Genomic DNA, 22,553 nt, shown 5'->3' with positions numbered 1-22,553 from the left:
TTTTAAAATCAAATGTAATCAATACTTATTGAATGCTTTTTCTTGCAAGGTGCTATAGTTTGGGCATTATAGGGAGATAGATACAAGGACAATTGCAACCTCAAAGCTTATATTTGTAAATATAAAATCTGAATTTACTGCATAAAGTTGGGGAGAAAGAAAAAAGAATTAATAAATATCTTTGGAAGTTCATTAATCAGTTGTGCAGGAGGCAGTGCGTGGCGTAGGAAGAAGTTGTTATTGAAAATATTTAGTTTTCCATGCATTTCATTAGGAGATGGGTATGGATATTGATAAGCCTTTCAATGGCCATTTAAGTAGAGAAAGAGAGCACTGCCTCTTGGGAGTGAGATCTCCTGGCTTCAAAGACTTGGGGGAGAATTTTGTTTTCCTAAGTAGGGTCATTTAAATCAGAGCCTACCGACTAATGAGTGGTACCAAGATTGACCAAGACCTTCGTCTGTACCCTTGCCCTTTAGGCTTGCCATCTGACAGGAGCACGGTCTCATGGTTTAGCCCAAGAGCCTTGGATTGAGGAGGGGCAGGAGGTCTGCTTGCCACTTCCTAGATGTCACTTCCCTTTTCTGAGTCTCCCTTTTCCCCCGCCATAAAATATTTTGCTTCAGTACCTCCAGGGTCTGTGACTTCTGGTTGTTACTCTGCTGCACTTTAATAGGTCGCCTTCCTAAGACTGAGAAATTCCTTCTTTCTGTGACTGAGCTGGTGAGGAGTGTTGGCAGTTTGGTCCTTGGGAACCCCCAGTTAAAACAGTTCATCCCTAAGCCTTTAGTGGGACCAGCCAGATCTGGGGGCTTCTGGCTTGGCCTGGAAGAGTGCAAGGTTCCCTCCATTCCAGAAAGAAGCCTCAGCCTGTCTCTAGGGGCCTCTCCTCCTCTACCAAAGCTAGGTAACAATGCTATTATCCTTCATTGGGAAACACTTTGTTTAACCTGAAGGTGCTGCAGAAATGGAAACTGTTAGCATCTCAAGTCAAACCGAACTATGGGGAGACGAGTCAAAAGCCCATGTGTGTGTGAAGTTGGGTCAGCAGTCCTGAGCTGGCAACTTATTGAAGAGAGCCGGCACAGATGCCATGGAAACAGAGGACGGAGATGGGCTTCCTAGATCTGTCCTGAGGGCTCTTTGGCCACAGACAGAATAGAGTGCTGGTCCTCCCCATCGTGAACTATGAGGGGGCTAGACTAACTCACTGTCCCTTAGTTGAATTTGGATATAGAATGTTTAGAACTGAGACCCATAAAACTTGGTGCAGAATGTTGGGAAGCATGGAATATCCATAGAATGAAGATGGGGCAGAATAGAATAAAATGTAAACTTATTTTCATATCAGGAGTGTTTGAGATTACCATCATGTTAATGCTGAATCTTTTAGGAGGAAAATTTTGCTGTCATTGAGCATCAGGGTTTGCTGAAAACAGTTTTTGAAATGACACTAGGTTATCTCTAAGGTTCTTTTTCACTAACTGATTTCTAATCAGTTCCAGCTCTTCTAAGTAAGGTTTTCTTGAAATTAAAATTTCAAACTCCTCCTTCTTGTGTTATGAATGGACTACTGTAAGTTAGTGTTCAGTCTTGGTTATTTTACTTGGATTCCATTATCCTGTAGCTACCCAGAATGTGTGTAGGTGGGATTGTACATATATGCGGATGCTGATTTTTGCTTGTTTGTTTGTATTCTTTTTTGTTTTTCATGGAATATACAGGAGGAAGCATCTCCTTTTTCCTTATTGGATATTTGTTTGAATTTCCTGACCACTCACTTGGAGAAGTTCTGCTCGGAAAGACAAGATGGAACTCTGTGTCTGCAGGAACCGGGCATGTTTCCCCAAGAAGTGGCAGATCGGCTTCTGCAGACGATGGCCTTTCACGGTAAGACAAGCGTCAAATGCACCCACTTAGCTCCTAGTTAGAGTTTCCACAATGAAAATCTGTGATTCAGAATCAGAGCCACTGGTGTGTTTGGGTAGAATATTGGAGAAGGCGGCTAGTATAGTGGGATAGAAAGGGCATAAGATTTGGGATCAGGAGGCTTGGATTGTTTCTGCCCATTAGTACCTGTGGCTCTGGGCAGGACAGCCTCCATACGTCTTGTTTCCTCATCGGTAAAGTGGGGGGGTTGGACTAGACATCTTCTGAGATGTCTTCCTTCTTTAAGCTTGTGAGCCTGTGATCTGGGGAGCAAGAATTCCCATAGTAAGAGCCATTTCTAGCACTTTCTGCGTAGTCTGGGGTGTTACCTGGCCTATGCTGATGAGACCCATAATCCTGGATTCAGTTTGGATACTAGAAGGGTGCTGACAGATTGGAGCATGCCGTGGGGAGGGGAGAAACCTTGACCATCATGTCAGATGAGGATTGGGTGGAGACTTTGGGATGCTCAGTCTGGAGAAGAGAAAATGGGGTGGATATGGAATCTGAAGGGCTGGCTTTTGGGTGAAGGATTTTTGTCTATATGGCTTTAGAGGTGAGAATTGGGATTAACTACTAAGTCAATTTCTGCTTGATGTGTAAAGAGAAACTTGTTTACAATGAGAGCTGCCCCCAAGTGAAATGGCATCTTCCTCGGAGGTCTTCAGGGGCTAAGTGAATTGTTCTTGAACAATTCCTGTTCACGTCTGGGTTGGTATTACATAGCTGTTAAGGACCCAAATCATCTTAGTAGCTCAAGATTTTGTGATTTGAGGGCCTCATAAATTGACTGGGGCTCTTGCCAATTTTGGTTTGAGTATCGCTCCCTTGACAGGAATAATTTGCCCTCATTGCACATGGTTTGAAATATATGTCTAAAAATCTGGTGCAAAATATCATGTTTTCAGTGGAAAATAGGAGGAAATGAACACGATTCTGAGAAAACCAACTCCTGCTTTTGATCTTTAAAACTAAAACTACAAAGGCAGATTTTTTCAATGTATTCCCTCAAATCACTTCTAAGTCCTAAGTTCAATCTAACGTCTAACTGCTCCCAGCAAGTTGGTCTCCAAGCCGAGACACAAAACGTGCTGACAGTTTGAAAGAACTAGTAGACGGCATTGTTGAGCTGCAGTCAGCAATCTTGGAGAAATAGTGGCATTTGGGAATGCATTGCTGTCCTAGGAAAAATGCTGATTTTCAGTGAAAGGAAAAGGAAAAATTTTAAACTCCATTTCAAAGAGCTTGGTTTGGGGAATCCAGTAGTCTGAAGGGCGTGGGCCCAGGCCCAGACTGACCCTTCTGGCTTCTTGTTTTCTTGTAACTCTTAGAGGGGGGAACTATGAGGTAGAATTGGGCCTTCCTTTGGGTACTCAAAGCTTCACAAGTCTGATGGATCCTGCCAGACGTGACACTTTGCTGGTTCTGCCCTTAAGATTCTACAGTTACCTCCACATCAGACATGAGGCATTAGAGAAGATCTTGTGCAGAAGGGACTGTTTGTGAGCCCTAAGGAAGGGAACAGTGACCAATAAAGGCTATTATGGCTTCATCAAGAATGGGTCATATTATATTTAACCTATATCAGATTACTTGCTGCCTTGGGGAAGAGACGTAGGAGAGGAAGGAAGAAACATTTGGAACACAAAGTCTTGCAAAAATGAATGTTAACATATTGAATTGCTTACTGTCTGGGGGAGGGGAGTAGGAGGAAGAGAAAGAAGGGGATTTGAAGTTTTGCAGAGATGAATGTTGAGGGCTTTCTTTGCATGTATTTTGAAAATGGGGAGCTAGCAGCAAAAATAAATAAATAAAGCGAGGATTCCTCCTCCCCCCCCCAAAAAAAAAAAAAACCAAACATTTTAACATTTGTTAAAAACTATCTTTGGAGGAAAAAAACTATCTTTGCATATATTTGAATAAAGAAAATACTATTGAAAAAAATTTTTTAAAGCAATTGGTCACGTCAGACAAATTTCATTTCTTTTGACAGTTGTAACTAGATTGGTAGACCACAGAAATACAATAGACCTAGTCTTAGATTTTACAAACATCTGATGGAGTCTTTTGTCTCTTTAATGGAAAAAATTGGACTGAAAAATGAATTCAGAACTCATTGGATGACTGTGGCCCTAGAATAATTTTAATGAGTTGATGTCATCTTGGAAGGAGGTCTTCTAAGCACTGGGTCTCATTCTTTGTGTTATTCAGTATTGTTAAGGTGGAGGTAGCATGATTTTGAAATCTACTGATGACATAAGGCTGGGGAAGGCGGTGACCGTGTTGAACAGCAAGATTCAGAAGTTCCATTCGGCAGTTTCTTACTGAACATTCAGCATTTACTTTGGCGAGGGACTGTATTGAGGATGTAAAGACAAAAACAAAAAACCATCTCTTCCAAGGAGCTTACATTCTTTGGAGATAAGAAACGACAAGCTAATTTGGGAGGCAGAGTGGGAGGGAGGAAGAGGAGGCCCGTGGCAGGTATGTGGGCCAGGCTATGTGAGGTGAACCGACATGTTGCAGCAGTGGATGAAGCGTCAGGGCTTTACTGCGGAGTCTTACAAAAAGATTAAGGAGTCACGATGGGGGAGCCCCTGAGCCAAGAAAATTTGAGTTCAAATTCTTTCTCAAGGGGCAGCTCTGTGGTGCAGTGGGTAGAGCACCAGCCCTGAAGTAAGGAGGACCTGAGTTCAAATCTGGCCTCAGACACTTAACACTTCCTGGCTCTGTGACCCTGGGCAAGTCACTTTACTGCTTGGTGGTAAATTGGGAATAACAGTACTTGCCTCCCAGGGTTGTTGTGAGGATCAGAGTCAGATAATGTTTATAAAGAACTTAGCCATGGTGCCTGGCTTCTAGAAAGTGCTGTCTAAATGCTACCTGTTACTGGTATTTATATGTACTGTAATGGGGGTATTTCTAGTATAGTGTGCAAGGTACAGCTAGATGGTGCGGTGGATAGAGTGCCAGTCCCAGAGCCAGGAAGACTCATTTTCCTGAATTCAAATGTGGCCTCAACCACTTAGTGTGGCCCTGGGAAAACCACTTAATTATGTTTGAAGTAATCCAGAGGTGCTATGGGCAGTGCAAATACTATTGTGCCCATTTTCTTTCTTTTTTTAAATTTTATTTAATAATAACTTTATATTGACAGAATCCATGCCAGGGTAATTTTTTTTACAACATTATCCCTTGCACTCGTTTCTGTTCCGATTTTTCCCCTCCCTCCCTCCACCCCCTCCCCTCGATGGCAAGCAGTCCTATATATGTTAGATATGTTGCAGTATATCCTAGATACTATACTATATTCTCCATTCATTTTCCAGCTTCTGGCCACTACAAACAGGGCTGCCACAAACATTTTGGCACATACAGGTCCCTTTCCCTTCTTTAGTATCTCTTTGGGGTATAAGCCCAGTAGTAGCACTGCCGGATCAAAGGGTGTGCACAGTTTAATAACTTTTTGGGCATAATTCCAGATTGCTCTCTGTGCCCATTTTTTTTCTTTTTTTTTTTTTTTTACTTTTTTTTTTTTAATTTAATTTTATTTAATAATAACTTTGTATTGACAGAATCCATGCCAGGATAATTTTTACACAGCATTATCCCTTGCAGTCACTTATGTTTCGTTTTTTCCCCTCCCTCCCTCCTCCCCCCCCCCCAAGATGGCAAGAAGTCCTATATATGTTAAATATGTTGCAGTATATCCTAGATACAATACATATTTGCAGAACCGAACAGTTCTCCCGCTGCACAGGGAGAATTGGATTCAGAAGGTAAAAATAACTCGGGAAGAAAATCAAAAATCAAATAGTTCCCAATCATTTCCCAGTATTCCTTCTTTGGGTGTAGCTGTTTCTGTCCATCATTTATCCAATGAAACTCAGTTAAGTCTCTTTGTCAGAGAAATCCACTTCCATCAGAATACATCCTCATACAATATCGTTGTCGAAGTGTATAATGATCTCCTGGTTCTGCTCATCTCACTTAGCATCAGTCCATGTAGGTCTCTCCAAGCCTCTCTGTATTCATCCTGCTAGTCATTCCTTACAGAGCAATAATATTCCATAACATTCATATACCACAATTTACCCAGCCATTCTCCAATTGATGGGCATCCATTCATTTTCCAGTTTCTAGCCACTACAAACAGGGCTGCTACAAACATTTTGTGTGCCCATTTTCTAGATGAGGAAGTGGAGCTTCTGCAAGATAAACTGATGGCCCAAGTCAGGCTGCTAATAAATGAAAGACCTGGGATTCGGTCTTATTTGATCTGGTCTCATGAGCACAGTGTCAGTAGGTGGAGACTGGGAGCAAGGGGGGAGCGGTTGGCATTTACATGCTATGCCCCTCCCCCTTTCCCCTTCTTGGTGTCTCCTAGTATCGATAACTTCTAATGATTTCCCTTTTCCTGATGTTTCCGCTTCTCCCTAAGTGTCAGATTGCTGCACATGTGGCCTCCTCATAATTTAATTCTGGGCATGTTCACCAATTTCTAAGCAACTTCAGGAGTAATCTTTCGCGTGATTTCTGAGGAATTTCCGTTTTTTACATGGGTCTCCGAGTCCCTATTTTTAACCTGTGGCTCTTTAAGCGTGTTTTTGTTAAGTTGGTGACTTAATAATTACCAGGAGAGTTTGCCTTCTGAGGTGGGAGGAAATCTTCTGAACGCTCTTCTTTTCTTCTAGGCCTGCTAAATGACGGAACCGTGGGAATTTTCCGAGGCAACCAAATGCGCCTGAAGCGAGCGTGCATCCGCAAAGCCAAGATCTCCGCTGTGGCTTTCCGGAAAGCCTTTTGCCACCATAAGCTGGTTGAACTCGATGCCACGGGTGTGAATGCGGACATCACCATCACGGACATCATCAGCGGGCTGGGCAGTAACAAATGGATTCAGCAGAATTTGCAGTGCCTGGTGCTGAACTCGCTCACCCTTTCCCTGGAAGATCCTTACGAACGGTGCTTCAGCCAGCTGTCCGGCCTTCGGGCTCTGAGCATTACCAACGTCCTCTTCTACAACGAGGACCTGGCTGACGTGGCCTCCCTGCCGAGGCTGGAGAGCCTGGACATCTCCAACACGTCCGTGACGGACATCACGGCGCTGCTCACCTGCAAAGACAGGCTCAAGTCCCTGACCATGCACCACCTGAAGTGCTTGAAGATGACCACCACCCAGATCCTGGATGTGATCAGAGAGCTCAAGCACCTGAACCACCTGGACATTTCGGACGATAAGCAATTCACCTCTGACATAGCTCTGCGCCTCCTGGAGCAGAAGGATATTCTGCCCAACCTGGTGTCTCTGGACATTTCCGGGAGGAAACACGTGACCGACAAAGCCGTGGAAGCCTTCATCCAGCAGCGGCCGACCATGCAGTTCGTAGGCTTGTTGGCCACCGACGCCGGCTACTCAGAATTCCTCACCGGTGAAGGCCACTTGAAGGTTAGCACATTTTACAAAAGCCTTTCGGCTTGGGGGTACCAGGACCGTGGTGGTAAGGGGCTATCCTTGGGAGTAATATTCAGGTCATACGTCATTTTCATTTTTAGTCTTCTTTCTTCAAAACCCTACGAGGAAGATCTTACAGAAATTAATGTCTCCTTTAACAGTTAAGGAAACTGAAACTCCAAGAAATGCCTACTGTAGGCTCTCTGCTTAGTGCTGGGGAGGGCAGCACAAAAGTACAAGTGATCTTTTCCCTCAAGGAACCTACATATTCCTAGGGGAAACCACTCCATTTAGGGGAGTAGTGGCCAGGGAAGCAGATGGTGAGAGCAGCCTATGGCATGGGTGTCTCTGCCAGCAGATATGGCCCAGCCACGGCCGTGTGGAGAGAGCCCTGACCTGAGGGCTGGAGAGGCTTTGTGGTCACTGCTGACATCAGAGCCTTATCGTGCCCACAGAGAGGCGTATGGGTTTCCTTTGGCCAGACCGTTTCCTCTTGTTCCATGTGATATGGGCACCAGCTTCCTGATGTGGTAGGAAGATTTGCACCGGATTGCTAGCAGTGACCCTGTGGTTAATACCTGGCTGCTCCTTCTGACCCATGACTTTGAAAGCCCTTTCGGCATTTTGAACTTCACTATCTGGGGATTTGCCCACCTGCTCTATAAAGCCTTCCAGATCTGTGTTGTGATCCTAGTGCGTGACAAAGCCAACCTTGAATGAGACTTATGATTACAGGGCCAGTGTTCCTTCACTGTATACCACAAGGTTTGGCAGCTATGACCAGCCTTTCTGCCACAAACCATTTATAAATCCCATTTTTTTGGAAAGAGCCAGGAAAATGATTTTTAATTTATTGAGCACTTGTGAGGATACAAGAGAAGTAAAATACAAATATCTGGCATTTATATAGAGCTTTAAAGTTGTAAAGCACTTCTTAGATTCTCATTTGATCTTCACAACAACTCACCAATGTAAGTAATATAGGTAGTATGCCCATTTTTTAGACAAAGAAAATGAGATATGTGTAGAGGCATCAAATAAGTTGCTTATGTTTACAGACTGGTAAGCACTGGAAGCAGGATTTAAATTCAATTCTTCCCTGGCTCCAAGTCCAGAACTCTTTTTAATGATCTTGGGATATTTTCCTATAAGATTAAGTTCTTGTCTTTGAAGAGCTGATGATCTCGTGGGGAGAATAAGATGTTACTCTCTAGTGCTTAACATATGGCCATATGCAATCATATATTGAAAAATAAATGATCAGTACAGAGCAGTAAATAGGTGCTCAATTTCAGTAGGACTAAGGCTTTAGGCATGTTGATGAGTGAGTGATCAGTTCTGCTACTTCGGATGATGTTGGGCAAATCACTTCATTGATCTGGATCTCATCCATAAAATGCAGATATTAGAATTTGAGTGATTCCTGTTTGAACCCACAGAATCCAGCATTATTTAAAAGTGACCTTGTAAAGCTGAAATCTAAGCACATTTTCTATCATCCTTTTGTGAAAAGCATTGGATCAAAACTGTTTATAGTTTTTCTTGATCCCAGATCAAGAAAGCTGCAATGTTTTAGTACTAGCACACATTTCATGCCTCTGGAAATAAGTGATTTTTAGTGTGTCCTGTCTACACCCATAATCCTTCATCTTGGCAAAGAAGAGAAGGAAGAATGGTTGGTCAGTATAATTTTATAGCATTCTTCTTCAGTTTGTTTTTTTTTTTTTCTATCAGACATTAAATAAGCACAACGTTGCTTTATATAGCATGTATTAAGGCTGGTATAGGAGTAAACAAGGTAAGCCCTTTGACTCAAGAAGCCATTTGTCCCATGCTTTGAATTCTTGTGATTTTAAGGATGTATTATCTCAAATTTCTCTTTCTGATGATTCATTTCTTAGGTCATATAAAAAAAGCATTTGCATAATTTTAACACACAAAAAGGGGCAGTTTTCACTTCTTGGTTGTTGTTACAATTTGTTTTACAAAGTTCTTTGTGCTAGAATTGGGACTTTTACATTCCCTTCTCCCACCAGTTTCTTTTCCTAAAACAACCAAGGAATCCCCTAGAATCCCCACTCATGTCACTAGTGGTTTCACCCATTCCAGGTTTCTATCTTGTCAAGTTCAGTTCCCCAAATGTTCATACTCCAATTCTTAGCATTTTTGATGCTTCTGGAATGGGCTTCCCCTACCCAGGTTCTCTGTTTAGGAACCATTCCAGAATGTCTGACCAGTGGTCCTGTGAGCCAAACGAAAGACAAATCTCAGTGATACTGTCATTGAATAGCGAGACTCCAAAGAGAGTCCTCTGATGAAGAAAAGAAAAAAGGTAGATATTTTTGTTCAAAATGTTTTTTCTTAATATTATACACTCCCTGGGTACATAGACTTCTCTTAAATTGTCTGCAAAACTAAATGCATTTAAACTTGTAATTTAGCAAATAATGACTAACATTAATAATAGATTGAATTGTGTTGTTTATATTTCAAGGACTTCCACCAAAGTCTAGCTTTTATGTCTCCCTGATATGATATGGAGGTGATCCTGTGATCCACAAAGTTGTGCCTTCAGAGCCCTTCCAAGCAGGGAAATGTAAGAGGTGTAAGAAAGCCAGAAAGTGCTTGTCATCCAGAAGCCATTCTAGTTCATTGTTCGGGTCTTCATTGCTGGGAGATTGGTCATGGGACCGTGAAAATAGATGTAGTGACTCATGACAATGCAATCCTGAGACCTTGGGGTAGTTTGAGGAACTAGATTGAATCATCAGAAAAGCATTTTAATCAGTCTGTGATACATTTTGGCAATTTAATGGACTGAATATGTGACATGGCAGTCAGGAAGAGTTCCTACATTTTTGCATGTGACGGTAATTGGAGTCTATTTTGTAGAGGAAATTCATAAACCTTCTAGAACTAACAAATAATGGCTTCCTTAGAGATCTCTGTGTTCGCCTACATATGTCTTTTAAGACCTTTGACATCTTGGTGTGATGGAAGTGAGATTGCCTGTCACAGATGAATAGGAAATGGAAGCTTGTATCTTTAGGTAGAGTAGCAGGATATTTTGGAATGATGTCCTGTTTCTGTTTCTCATTTGGGAAGCAAGAAGAAAGGAAGCAGTTGAGAACCGCAGGAATACTGGGGTTAACATTTAGAGACCAGTGAGGAGAGGGAAGGGTCAGTGAGCTGCAGAGAGAGAACAGGATGGATGGATGGTACATTGGAGCAGCCTTTGAGAGAGAAAAGCCTGACCCCTGCTCACCTGCCTTTCTCAACTGGATTAGAACCCTCCGTCCCTGACCAGAGAACTGGATGTCCACACCAGGGTTTCAGAATCCAGGCCCCAGAGCTCCTGTAAAGCCAAACCCATTTAAGTAGTGATTGAGCACGTATAGACCGATCCATTTATCCTGCTATTTGCTGGCTAGCCGAGACCTCAGACTGCCTCACAGCTGCCTACTGCCCTGTGTGTATTGGCTTCCCCTATTAATAGAATGGAAGTAAGGCCTGTTGCTTTTTAAAATATATGCAGCGCCAGCTGTGATCCAAGATTAGTGATGGCGGTCATTTAGTTACAAATCCCGTTTCATTCATTCACCTTTGTTTTAGATAAAGACACTCAGGATCAAGCACATCTGAGACCCTGTGCAGTCGGGGCACCAGTCAGCACTGGGCATTCACGCCTAGGCCCCATCCTACTGCCTCTGCTTGTCGAACAAAACAAGGAAAGGGAGTTCTGTCTTTCAGAGGAACAGGGATTTCCTCAGTGGGGTTTCCCTTCTACCAGATGAGATCACAATCTCCCCACCCCTTAGGAGATAATTGTAGGAGCTGTGCTGGCCAAAAACCATCCTCGTCTGCTGGGGCTTCTTTCCTGGTGCTCAGTCTCCAGACTTTATGGGCCCCAGGATAGTCACCAGTTGCCATCCTGTGCTTGGAACCTTGCCAACTTGGCAGAGACTGCCAGAGATACAGCCCGCCAGAACCCAGCTCACTTCTGTGCCATGGGGAGGCATGGGGGAAGGGGTGCCTTCGAGGGGAGAGGCCAGATTCTTAAATCTGCCCCCCCAGGATGACTGGGGGAAATGGCCTTTTTTAAGGGAAAGCTCTCACAGTCATCATGTCCCCCGGCTGACAGAGTTCTGCAAGAGCCTCCAGGATGAGCCCTTCCCCTCCCACTATGTTGTCATCGGGGTGCTCTCTTTGTTGGGGTCACTGACTGTCGGGGTCATGGTGGTGAGGTTTACTTTCCGGTTCAGGTTCAGGTGTGGCAGAAATCCCTTCCAGGCCGGAGACGCGGTGATTCTTTTTGACCGCTCGCCTCATCATTTACCTGACTGACTGGGGCACTGGGAACTTTATCAGAACCAGCAGAGCCCTCTGGTGTCCATTGGGCCAGCCCATGGATAATAGCAGCAATGATAACACAAACAGGCTTTGTATGGCACCTGGAAGTTACAGAGCCTTCAGGAAGGCTGAGCGAGACCGTCTCTCGGGGCCTCGGTGCTATGGGTCTGTGCCCTTCAGGAAGCTGACCCAAACACCCATTTTACAGAAAGAAAACAGACCATGAGGAGGGACATGAGGAGTCCATCGTCATCCAGTGAGTAAGGATCAAAACCAGAATTTGAGCCCTCTCTGCTGCGGGCAGGGCACTTTGGTCATGAGGCACTGTGAGATTGGCCAAGAAGGACAGGCCTTTCAGACCTTGGCGCCTTCCTTCCCAGTCCCTCGTCTGGCTCTGAGCAGCATCACTCCTGGTCACCCCCAAACTTCCCCGGGGGCTGGTCCTTTGCTCCGGACCTGCTGTGGCACCAGCTGCCCGCCTGAGCTCTCTCAGGCCTCCCCCTGACTGCTGGGCTCTTCTCGTGACCATCATGGTCCTTCTCTGCCCCGCACGTCCTGCACTTAGCACCCAACTCTGGTCTCTCCCCTCAGGGTAATTTCTGTTCTTCCTCCTCCTTTGTAGATGGTCTGCCTCCAGGTAATTCTCCCGGTGCCACCTGGCTGGCAATTTGACCACTTTTCTGATCCTCCCTTCCGCAGCGCTCTGCCCAGTCCTAGACATTAACATTCCTACAGCTTCCCACCTCTCATTCCAACAGCCCTCCACCCCTTGGCCCTTTCTCAGCCCTTACCCTGCTCTGACCTCGGGCTTCCTCTCTCCAGTCTCAACCCCAAGCAATTGCCAGTTTTAGCTCTGCCCTCTTTCCCCTGCTTTTCAGTCCTGTATCCCCACTGAGTGGATGTGTCACCATTTATATTACCCTCCCATGGCCATGTTGTCCATCCCTGATAGATTCCCTTTCTCACTATCCCCACCTCTTCTCCCCAAAAGTCCCCCCCCTTCTCTTTCACCTGCAGGCCTTGCCTTTGATTTCACTGAGAAAATTGGGCTCCTTCTTTATCTGAAAGCCCATGACTTCACATCCCACTCCCTGACAAGGGTGGCCCTTTCCTCTGCATGGGCCCTTGATCCCACATCCTCCCACCTTCTCCAGAGCAGGTACTTCCTCTGATGGTCCCTTGGACCTGGAATGCTCTTCTTCCTTACCCCAACCCCTCAAAGTCACTCCTCTTTTAAGATGGAGCTCAAAAGTAGTAACAGATAAATGGTCAAAAAATAGGAACAAATGATTCTCAAAAAATTGCGGACCGCTAACAAGTACATGAAAGGTTTCCACCTCATGGATAATAACAGAAATGCAAAGTCAAAGCAATAGTTTTGAAACAGCAGGTACTTTACCTAGCACACTAGAGATTGGCAGTGATGACCAAAGTTGGAACCAGTTAAGTGTTGGAGGAGTTTCTGCTGGAGCTGTGTATCGGTTTGAACATTTTGGAAAATGGTATAGAGCTATGCATAAAAAGTATTTAAGATGTCTCTGCCCTTGGGTCCCTGGGAAGGCACGTGTCCTAAGAATGTCCGACAAGGTTGGCCAAGAAGAAAGGCCTCACCTGGAAAGATTTACATGAACTGATACTAAGCAAAGCAAGCAGAACCAGGAATACACTATACACAATAACAGCAAGAATGTGCGGTGATCAGCTGTGGAAAGGCTTGGTTCTTCTCAGTGGTTTGGTCATCCAAAGCAATCCCAGAAAACTTTGGACAGAAAAAGAACTAAGGAGGCTGGTAAAGCAACACATGCCTTTTTTATGTTTTTTTTTTAATCTCATCCACAGTTTTTCCCATTTGCTCTGATTTTTCTCTCCCAACATAATTCATAAAACAATGTATATTAAAAATAAATTTTTAAACACCCCTTTACTTGTACCACCTAATTTGATTAGTGTTTTTTAAAAGTAGACCATTTTATTGTTGCTTTTTTTTTTTTAAACACTGTTAAAATGCTTCTCCTAGTGCTCCCCTTCCCTTATAACAAAAAGAAAAAACAGAAGGCCCCATATTCACCCAAATATCTATGGCAGCACTTTTGTGATAGTAAAAAACTGGTAACAAAAGCGGATGCCCATTGCTGAGGAATGGATGACCAAGGTGTGCTGACTGAGCATGATAGAGAACCTCTGAGCTGTAAAAATCAAGGAATCTAATAAAGAGTCCTGGGAAGGCTTATTTGGACTAGAGTATGAAAGCTGCAGAACCAAGAAAGTAGCAGAAACAGTGATGAGAACATAGAGAGAATGGAGAGAGCAGCAAGCACAAAATGAGCTTGAGTGAATGTTGCAAGTTACAAAGAACAAGTCGGCCCCACGCACTCTCCATAGCATGTGACACTGCCTAGATTTTCAGGCTTTTTTCAATGTATTTAACAGTTTTGCTTATTCTTTTTCTTTTCCCCTTTTTCTTAAAAAAGATTCTTTATAACATGAGATGGTTCTCTGGAACAAGAGAAAAGGAAGGATATAGGGGAAAATTTAGATGATGTAAAAATGAAAAATAAAAAATTCTATCAAAGTTAAGATACAGCGCTGGCTTTATCTTCTGCTTAAAGCCGTTCCTTAGCCTCCCAAACTAACTTCTGTTTAAGTACTCTGCACATATTCACTCTTTGTGTGTATCTCTTGTACCTGCCACATGATTGGCTTTCTGGATGGCAGATTCCATGGGACAGTGCATTGGGTCTCATTTCTGTTTTTTCTTCTACCTTTTACTCTTTTACATAGACTCTTTCTCATCCCTAGTCCTGCAGAGGGGCTTATTCAGTTCCCTGTTTTTCATTTATTTGTTACATTTTGATATCTAAGGTATCTCTGTCCCTCCCAAGCCTGCATTACAGGAGACCAACATTTGATTTGAATATATTTATGAAACCGTACAATACCAATTTGTATCATTTTTATCTCTGTATCAGTTTTATCTCTGGAGGTCGATAGCCTCTTCCTTCATAGGTCGATTTGTAGTTGCTCATGTTACTCAAAATAGTTTTGCCATTCACAGTTACTTTTAGAACCCTCTTTCAATCAGTATTGCTGTTACTGTACAATGTTCTCTTGCTTCTGCTTGTTTCATTCGGCATTATGTCATACAGGTTCCCATCTTTTCCTTTGGGTATGCCTTTCCTTGCCTCATCTGGCCCTGAGCTCCTCCTTCTGATCTTTGAGCAACTGCTAGGATCCCAATTCTTCCAGGAAGTCTTATCTACAGCAATCACATTTTCTCACCCTTTCTTCTTACTGATAAGCAAGCTGAGGCACAGAGAAGGAACATGATGTGCCCAGACTTCCATGACTAGTCACGAAGCAGAGTTGATAATTCAAACCCTCACTTTCTGAGTCTTAAATCCAGTACCTTTTCCACTACAGCATGCTTTCTCCTAATATCTCTTGGCCTGTACTACCCTCTCCCCCCACCCCCACATATATATGTATAAAAAGAGACAGAGAGATCAGTGCTGCATTCATCACTCCACTGAACACCCCTTTACTCACACCATCTAATTTGATTAGTGTCTTTTAAAGGTTAGACCATTTTATTGTTGCTTTTTTTTTTTTAACACTTAAAATGTTCCTCATAATGCTCCTCTTCCCTTATAACAAAAATGAGAACTGTCTGTCAGTCTGTGTGTCAATGTGCATTTCGTTTTATGGCGGTAATTCCCCCTCTCCCTGCCAAGAAAATGGAAATGCATTTTACTGTGCACTTCTGAGGTCACCCCAGCAACCTGCCTTCCCTAGAGTTCTGAAGTTATCTTGCAGGTTGTTTTCCCAGCATTATGTTCATTGTGTAAATTGTTGTTCTGTTTCTGCTTACTTTTCTCTGGGTCTTTCATTTATCTGTGTAGATGTGGCAACATGGGCAGTTTTTATGAATTAGAAAACCTTGTGGTCTTGGAGATTGTGGAGCAGTTTCCAGACACGGGGCCAGTTAGGAGAGGGCTACATACCTGTTGGGAGACCGAGTGTGGGCTAGGAATTTCCTGTAATTGTAAAGGTCTGAAACTCTTGAGTTCATGCACTGAGGTTCGGACAAGCAAGCACTTAAGGCTAATTACCAATTGGACAATACTCTATTTGCTTGGAAAATGGCCCTTCCCACTATTCTGTGCTGGCTTGATCCGTTGGTGTAAAGGGGATTGGGAGGAGGGAAAAAGGGTGGAGTAGGTCAAGCTAGTGTGATTTCCTGCGGTAGAAGAAAGAGGAGATTCCCGTGTCCGGGAGCTCTCCTCTCCCTTCGATAAAGAATAAAAATCAAGGACTTTTGCTTATCCTGATTCCGGCTGATTTTAAAGTATCCAGGGTGCTAACGCGGTCATCACATGCAATGGATGTATGATGTTCTAGCCTGGCATATTTTTGTTTTTTAAACAAAAATGACCTTGTTTTACAGGTATCTGGAGAAGCCAACGAGACTCAGATTTCGGAAGCATTGAAGCGATACAGTGAGAGGGCCTTCTTTGTCCGGGAAGCCCTCTTTCACCTCTTCAGCCTGACCCATGTCATGGAAAAAACAAAGCCCGAGATATTGAAGGTAAAGTTCAAGTGCCAGGGGAGATGACTTCTTCTCATGACCATTTTCTAGATGAGAAAGGCAAGGCCAGAACCTCACCTTGGCCTTCTGCCTCCGGGTCCACTTTTGAATTGCTCAAGACATGGGAAGGGGTTCCAGTTGGAATGAGCTGGTGGATTAAACCTCCTAACCTTAGACCTTAAGACTGATGTCTTTAGCAGCAGCAGCAGCTTCCCTGAGTGGTCAGTGGGAGTGTTGAAAGGGCCTCTGGGATCAGACCCAGCGCCCAGTCAGCCCCAAGGGATGGGTTGGGGCAGTCACAGCTGGTGCCTTGCCTGATGCTCTGGAGGCCACTGTTCCCAACAGGCCTGAATTCCAAGGAGGGCTTCTTTATTTCAGCTGGTGGTCATCGGAATGAGGAACCACCCCATGAACTTGCCAGTCCAGCTGGCAGCGAGTGCGTGTGTGTTTAACTTGACCAAGCAGGACTTAGCCGTGGGGATGCCCGTGCGACTCCTGGCCGACGTGACCCATCTGCTGCTCAAAGCCATGGAGCACTTTCCTAATCACCAGCAGGTAAATGGCATCGGCCCCACACGCAGCCTGGGCTTTGGGTCGGGTGGCCGATGGCAGCTGTAGATACTTCCAGTCCACCATGTGATGTAGTGGCCAGTGAGCCAGAGGGGTGGCGTTCTGAGGTCTGCCTCTGATACCCATGGGCTCTGGGATTCTGGACAAGTCAGTCCACTTGTCCCTCACTCAATGCCCTTGACGAGATGGTGGTGGCCCACATTGAGAGGGACGTTTACCCGGAAGTTTTCTGTGCCAGTAAAATTGCAAGACTAGTAGCTGTCCCCTCTTCCCCAGCATCTGACACATAATGGGCGCTGAATCCTTGCCAAATTAAAGCATTGTCTCCTTCCTGAATATCGGAGTGGTTTTAGCCCAAGCATAGAACTTTTCTCTTCTCCCTATTCTACTTTCTTACGCTTTTGTTCTATCTATTCTGAATGAATCTTACCTTTGGGAGACAAGTGCCAGCCACCAGTGCTTCCAAACCCATCCTTCCATTGAGGTCATTAGTGTTTATCCCTTTGCCATCCTTTGGGCCTTTGTGTGGAGGTATAGCCATGGACTATATGATCTCGTAGTTACGGGTCTCTCCTTCCTCTTCTTTTGTACTTGCTACTCTGCACGTCAGAACTGTCACATGGCCAGCATTTTGAGGTACCCACATAATTTCAATTTGATTTTTTTTTTTAATGAGGAAATGAGTTCCGAAAGGTTAAGTTACCTGCCTTTGATCACACAGCCCAGAAATCTGGGAGATGAGATTTGATCCTAGATAGCTCCTGAACTTAAGTCCACTGTTTTTGCTACGACATGGCCTTCCTCACCAAGCCGCTGTTTCTATTGAAAGTGTTCTTAAGTTGCACATATTTAACCTATATTAGATTGCTTACTGTGCTGGGGAGGGGTCAGTTAAGAGGGAGAGAAAAAATTCTGGAGCATAGTCTTACAAAAACAAACATTGAAAGCTTTCTTTATGTGTATTTGGAAAATAAAAATCTTTTGAAAATTTAAAAAAAAAAAATCTTGATTATATTTGCAAGACTCCAAGCCAGTGGGTTTCACTGGCTTTTTTTAGTTCTCCCTTAAAAAGACCTGTCTGTCATTCCTTTATTTTAGCCAGGCTCCCCAGAGCCAGCTCAGGCACGGCCCTCCTGGCAGGCCCTTCCTTTCCCCAGACCCGACTTTCTCTTCCAGTCAGCATAGGGAATCAGATGTCACCGTGGCTTTCCCTTTGGGGCCTCAAACTTCAGCTTCCTCCCAGGACTTTGTGCCCACACGAAACACCAGAGTGACCGACATGACAGACTGGCTCTAGCCACACGTTTACTACAGAGGCAGGAACTCGAGGGAATTGTGTTTCCGCAGGAGCGCTTATCCTTCTGATTGGGTCCCAAGTCACAGGAGTCATTCTGGGCCATCTCTTCAAGGCGCCCACTCCATCCCCATTTTCTTTGGAGCCTAAATAGGATAAATGACTTCTCCAAGCTCAGCCAGCAGACTGGCATTGATTAGGCACCTGCCAGGCCCCAGGTCCTGCAACAGCAAGGTCATTCAGGTCATAAATAGCAGAGCGAGGGTTCCAGCTTATCCTTGCGAGAGTTCCAGTAGGACCTCGATGTTCTCTGCTGTTCCTGCTGGATCACACGTCTTTGTGATTGATTCTGAAGATTAGTTGGCTCATTTTCTGGCTTGTGCTTCTTCTCTTCTTTGAGCAAGAAATTTCCCTCCAAGAAATTACTGAAACCAGGAAGCACCTTTTTTTCAGCTTGCTGAGCGCTAGTCTCTTATAAGATGACATTTTGTGGCTCGCCCACTCCCTAAGTGACCATGTTTGAGGCACGCAGACAGAGCTGGACACTCACTACTCTGTTGCAAGGATATGCCTTGCTTTGTCCATGAAATCTTCCCTCTCTTTTGCCCCTTTCTGCCACCTGTCTGAGCTCTCGGTTGAGGGAGAGAGAAAGCGTTGCACAGATCTGCTCTATGGCCCACATCCTTCAGGGTCTCTCAGAGCATGCTCTCTCGGGCCCCTTGGACAGTCAGATTGCCTTCCAAGCCTGGGGGCAGGCCTGTGCTGCAGGATCCTCTCCCTCTCCAGAGGCGCCTTGTCAGTTTGGCAGGACCCCCAAGCTCCCTTAGCTGTGGGGCAGGCAGCTCCTGCTTTGGGGTTACCCCTGGAAGCTTTTTCCTCTTTCCCTCATTCCTCTCGCATCCAGGACACAGTGTCTGGCACAGTTTCCAGACTTTCACCGCCCTTCCTCTCCCTTCCTCTGTAACACTTGGGACCTCATCAGTCTCAGAATTGGATTGAATCGCCATCTTCTTGCTAGTGACTCTCAAATCACCGTGTCTGCCCCCATCTTAAACTCAGCAGCTCTCATCTTTCCCATAGAGCTCCTGCCCTTCAACTTCCTTCTTACCTCCCATGCTCTAAGCTCGTACCCTATGGGGTTCCTGCCCGTGGGTGCACTCAGTGCCCGGCACGGAGTAGCAGGGGAACAGAAGGAGGAGACTGGGAATAAAGGGCAGGGCCTGGAGGGCCGGCCGCAGACTTTGGAAGAACAAGCACCTCTCTGCCGGGGCAGAGTGTACCGGTGCTCCTCCTTGACTGCTCAGTGGTAGCAGGATGCTTGTCTTCTCCAGTTCTGGGGCCCTGCTCTTGGCCCATCGGGCCACTGCCTGACTTCAGGCCCTCCCACCCCTCCCTCGGGCAGTCACAGACACCACCAGCTCCACCTTCAAAGTAAGCCGACTGCTCAGTAGTCCCTTGGCTTCCCCGGCTTCCCAACGACTGTAGCCTCCTTTCTACCTTTCCATCCCATTGGACACTGCCCCCCTCCTCTTCCCCCTACTTCCCCACCCCCCCCCCCCGCTCCGCCCCAATCTCTCAGCATTCTGTCACATTGGTCTTCTCTCAATGCTCCATATGCGACTGGGAAAGTCCTCCCTCCTCCTCTTTGGAGCTTTGATTTCGTTCAAGAATCAGCCCTGGGCCAGAGCCCGCCCTGCCCTTCACTCCCATCTGCCGCATAGTGTTTCTTCAGGTGGATGGTAGGCTCCTTGAGACCAGGACTGTTTCCTCACCATCTAGCCCAGGGCTTGTTCCTAGAGTGACTTTGTTAATGCTGGTTGATGGATGTATGTAAATTAGCTTTTCTGTGCAGTCAGGCCAAACCCCACAGGGCAGGGCTCAAGGGCTTTTATACCAAACCGGTGAGAAGAAGGTTTGGGGAAGGGATAAAAATGTGTTGAGAAGACTTCCTAGAGAAGGGTGACCTCCTCGGGAGGTTTGTTGTAAATCATTTTTTAAAGTTATTTTATGCAGATTTTTTTCCCCTTTGGCTTGACAGCTACAGAAAAATTGCCTTCTCTCACTATGCAGTGACCGGATCCTTCAGGATGTTCCATTTAACAGGCAAGTGTGGTCCTAGCAGTGAGTGTCCTCCCGGGGCCTGGGGCATCACCGGGTTTGTGCCCAGAGGCGGCCGCTGGTTCTGCCCTAACTCTTCTGTACCGTGAATGGATCACGCTCTGGGCTGTGTGGGGAGATGTGGAGGCAGAGAGCATCCTCCATCATCTTAGAGATAAAAACCCCTCTGGGGGCATTCTGGTCCCAAAACCGTGGCTCTGCCCTGGCTCTGCCACAGTCTGTCCTCAGAGAGGTCACTGGAGCTGAAAGGCTGAGCACAAATGGTACAGAGCAAGTGTTTAATAGGAGTAACTAGGCCTAGGTGTCTGGCTGTGCAGCTGAGAGCCTGCAGCAGTCCTGTCAGGCAAGTGACACAGGAAATGTCCATTTTACAGATGAGTAAACTGCCTTTGAGAAATGAAGCAATTGTTCCCAAAGCCACCCAGGGTCAAGGTATTGCCCAGAGCTCTTCCCGCAGCATTCTGGACCATGGATGACACAGAGATTTCCTCTTACCTGTCTCTCAGTCACTCCTTTGGTTTTTCATAATTACATGTGCTGGTGCCGCCTCTCCAGCTTTCCAACGACTCATCTATCCATGATCTCATTAGTGGCAGGCAGATGGGGCTGGTATACTAGCCCCATTTTACAGAGGAGAAAATCGAGGCCCTGAGAAGTGAAGTGACTTACCCACAATCCCATATCCCCGAGGTAGTAGAGATAAGACTTGAATCCAGGTCCTTTGGTTGCCAGGAAGTCTCCCGTTTTTGCTAGCTGCCGATTTTGGGGAGTCCTCTGTAGTAACCCCCTGCCTCCCTGCAGGTTCGAAGCTGCCAAGCTTGTCATGCAGTGGCTCTGCAACCATGAAGACCAGAACATGCAGAGGATGGCCGTGGCGATCATCTCCATCCTCGCCGCAAAGGTACCTGGGGAGCCAGGTCGGTCACTAGCTGGTGGGCTCGGGCTCTCCCCCAAAGCCAGACTGGTGGGATGGCCTCCTCCCCGGGGCACCTCCCACCCATGGCAGCATTCCGTCGGGGACACAGTCAGGGAATTCCAGGGACCGTGCTGGTGAGCCAGTGGTCCTGGGCTCCTGACGAGAACGCTTGACATTTACCTGGGATTGTTTCTTTGCAGCTTTCAACGGAACAGACTGCCCAGCTAGGAGCCGAGCTCTTCATTGTCAGGGTAGGTTGGTGCTGTGCTCCCTCATCAGCCCTTAGACCTTCTCACTTTGACCTCCCGAGTGTCCTCCCTACTGTCCTCCCCTCTGGTGCCTCCTTCCCACTGCTGCCAGAAGAGTCCCCCTGCCCCACCAGGGCTGACCAGACCAGTCCCAGACAGCCCGAGGGGCCCAGCCAGCTGTAGGAGCCCCAGCTCTGCCGCTCACTCCGCGCCACACCCCCTTTCCTCTTGATCTCTCCTTCCCTTACCCCCATCCACATCCCAGCACACTCATTATTGCTCACGCCTGATTCGCCCAGGGTTGTTTTGTTATGACCTCGAGGGTCAGAGCCGGCTCCCCCATTTTAGCTCCTCACAGAAGGTAAGCCCTCCCTAAATGAGGACACCCTTTAATGGATGTTCCTTGTGAATACTGGCAGAGAAGCTGCCTCATTCTTTCATAGAGCAGTAGGTAGTCTAAGCGAGGGTAACTCCCACTCTGAGCCCTGAGTGCGGGTCCTGCATCTGCCACTTAGATCAGTCCCTTTGCCTCGGGACCCCAGGAACCCCATTTGTGAAAGATAGGCTTGCCCTAGTGACCTCTGTGGGACGCCTTTAAAATCTTCTGCGTCTGGGCCCTCCAGTATCACTCCTCTTGTGAGTAGGGTTGGAAACTCCACCCCTGTCAGAATTAATTCAATTGAATAGCTTTAGGGAAAGGATTTTCCAGGTTAGTTACTGTTCTGGATGCTGATGCAAAAATGGTTACCAAACTTTAATTGTGATTGTGAAATTTGGTATCACTTTTTGGGCTCTCTAAATTTTTAAGTACATGGTGACTGTACACAATTTTATGTATACAGGTCATTGTGTACCTGGGTCAGAGAGATTTTCAAAAGCAAAATGGGTTGTTGTCCTTTTGGACTTCTCTCTGTAAACAGAAATGCTTAGAATTTAATGAATCACTTTATTTCTGACAGGCACCTGCTTCTTCCAGAAGTGCAGAGTAAAGTTTTCCTTCCACTCTGCAGCCTGTTTTATAATGTAGGAGCTCTAGATGAGGGATCCTAAATCTGCCTTTTGCTGCTCACTTGGCCTTCTGAGACCGA

General features: G+C 45.7%; 1 protein-coding gene across 1 annotated transcript in view; it reads left to right on the top strand.

Annotated features, from left to right (window-relative positions):
- LOC127563312 (protein zyg-11 homolog B) overlaps positions 1–22,553 on the top strand; it is a 60,157-nt gene that overhangs the window by 20,508 nt on the left and 17,096 nt on the right. Inside the window, exons 2-8 of the mRNA XM_051999677.1 lie at positions 1,725–1,890; positions 6,624–7,378; positions 16,179–16,319; positions 16,698–16,874; positions 20,222–20,286; positions 21,103–21,202; positions 21,418–21,468. Coding sequence (XP_051855637.1) covers positions 1,725–1,890; positions 6,624–7,378; positions 16,179–16,319; positions 16,698–16,874; positions 20,222–20,286; positions 21,103–21,202; positions 21,418–21,468 — 1,455 coding nt within the window. The remainder of the gene's footprint in view (positions 1–1,724; positions 1,891–6,623; positions 7,379–16,178; positions 16,320–16,697; positions 16,875–20,221; positions 20,287–21,102; positions 21,203–21,417; positions 21,469–22,553) is intronic.

Source organism: Antechinus flavipes, chromosome 4 (genome assembly GCF_016432865.1).
Source record: "Antechinus flavipes isolate AdamAnt ecotype Samford, QLD, Australia chromosome 4, AdamAnt_v2, whole genome shotgun sequence".
In the NCBI taxonomy this organism is placed as follows: Eukaryota; Metazoa; Chordata; class Mammalia; order Dasyuromorphia; family Dasyuridae; genus Antechinus; species Antechinus flavipes.
Note: the sequence above shows the minus strand (reverse complement) of the source record. Positions and strands in the feature narration are given on the sequence as shown.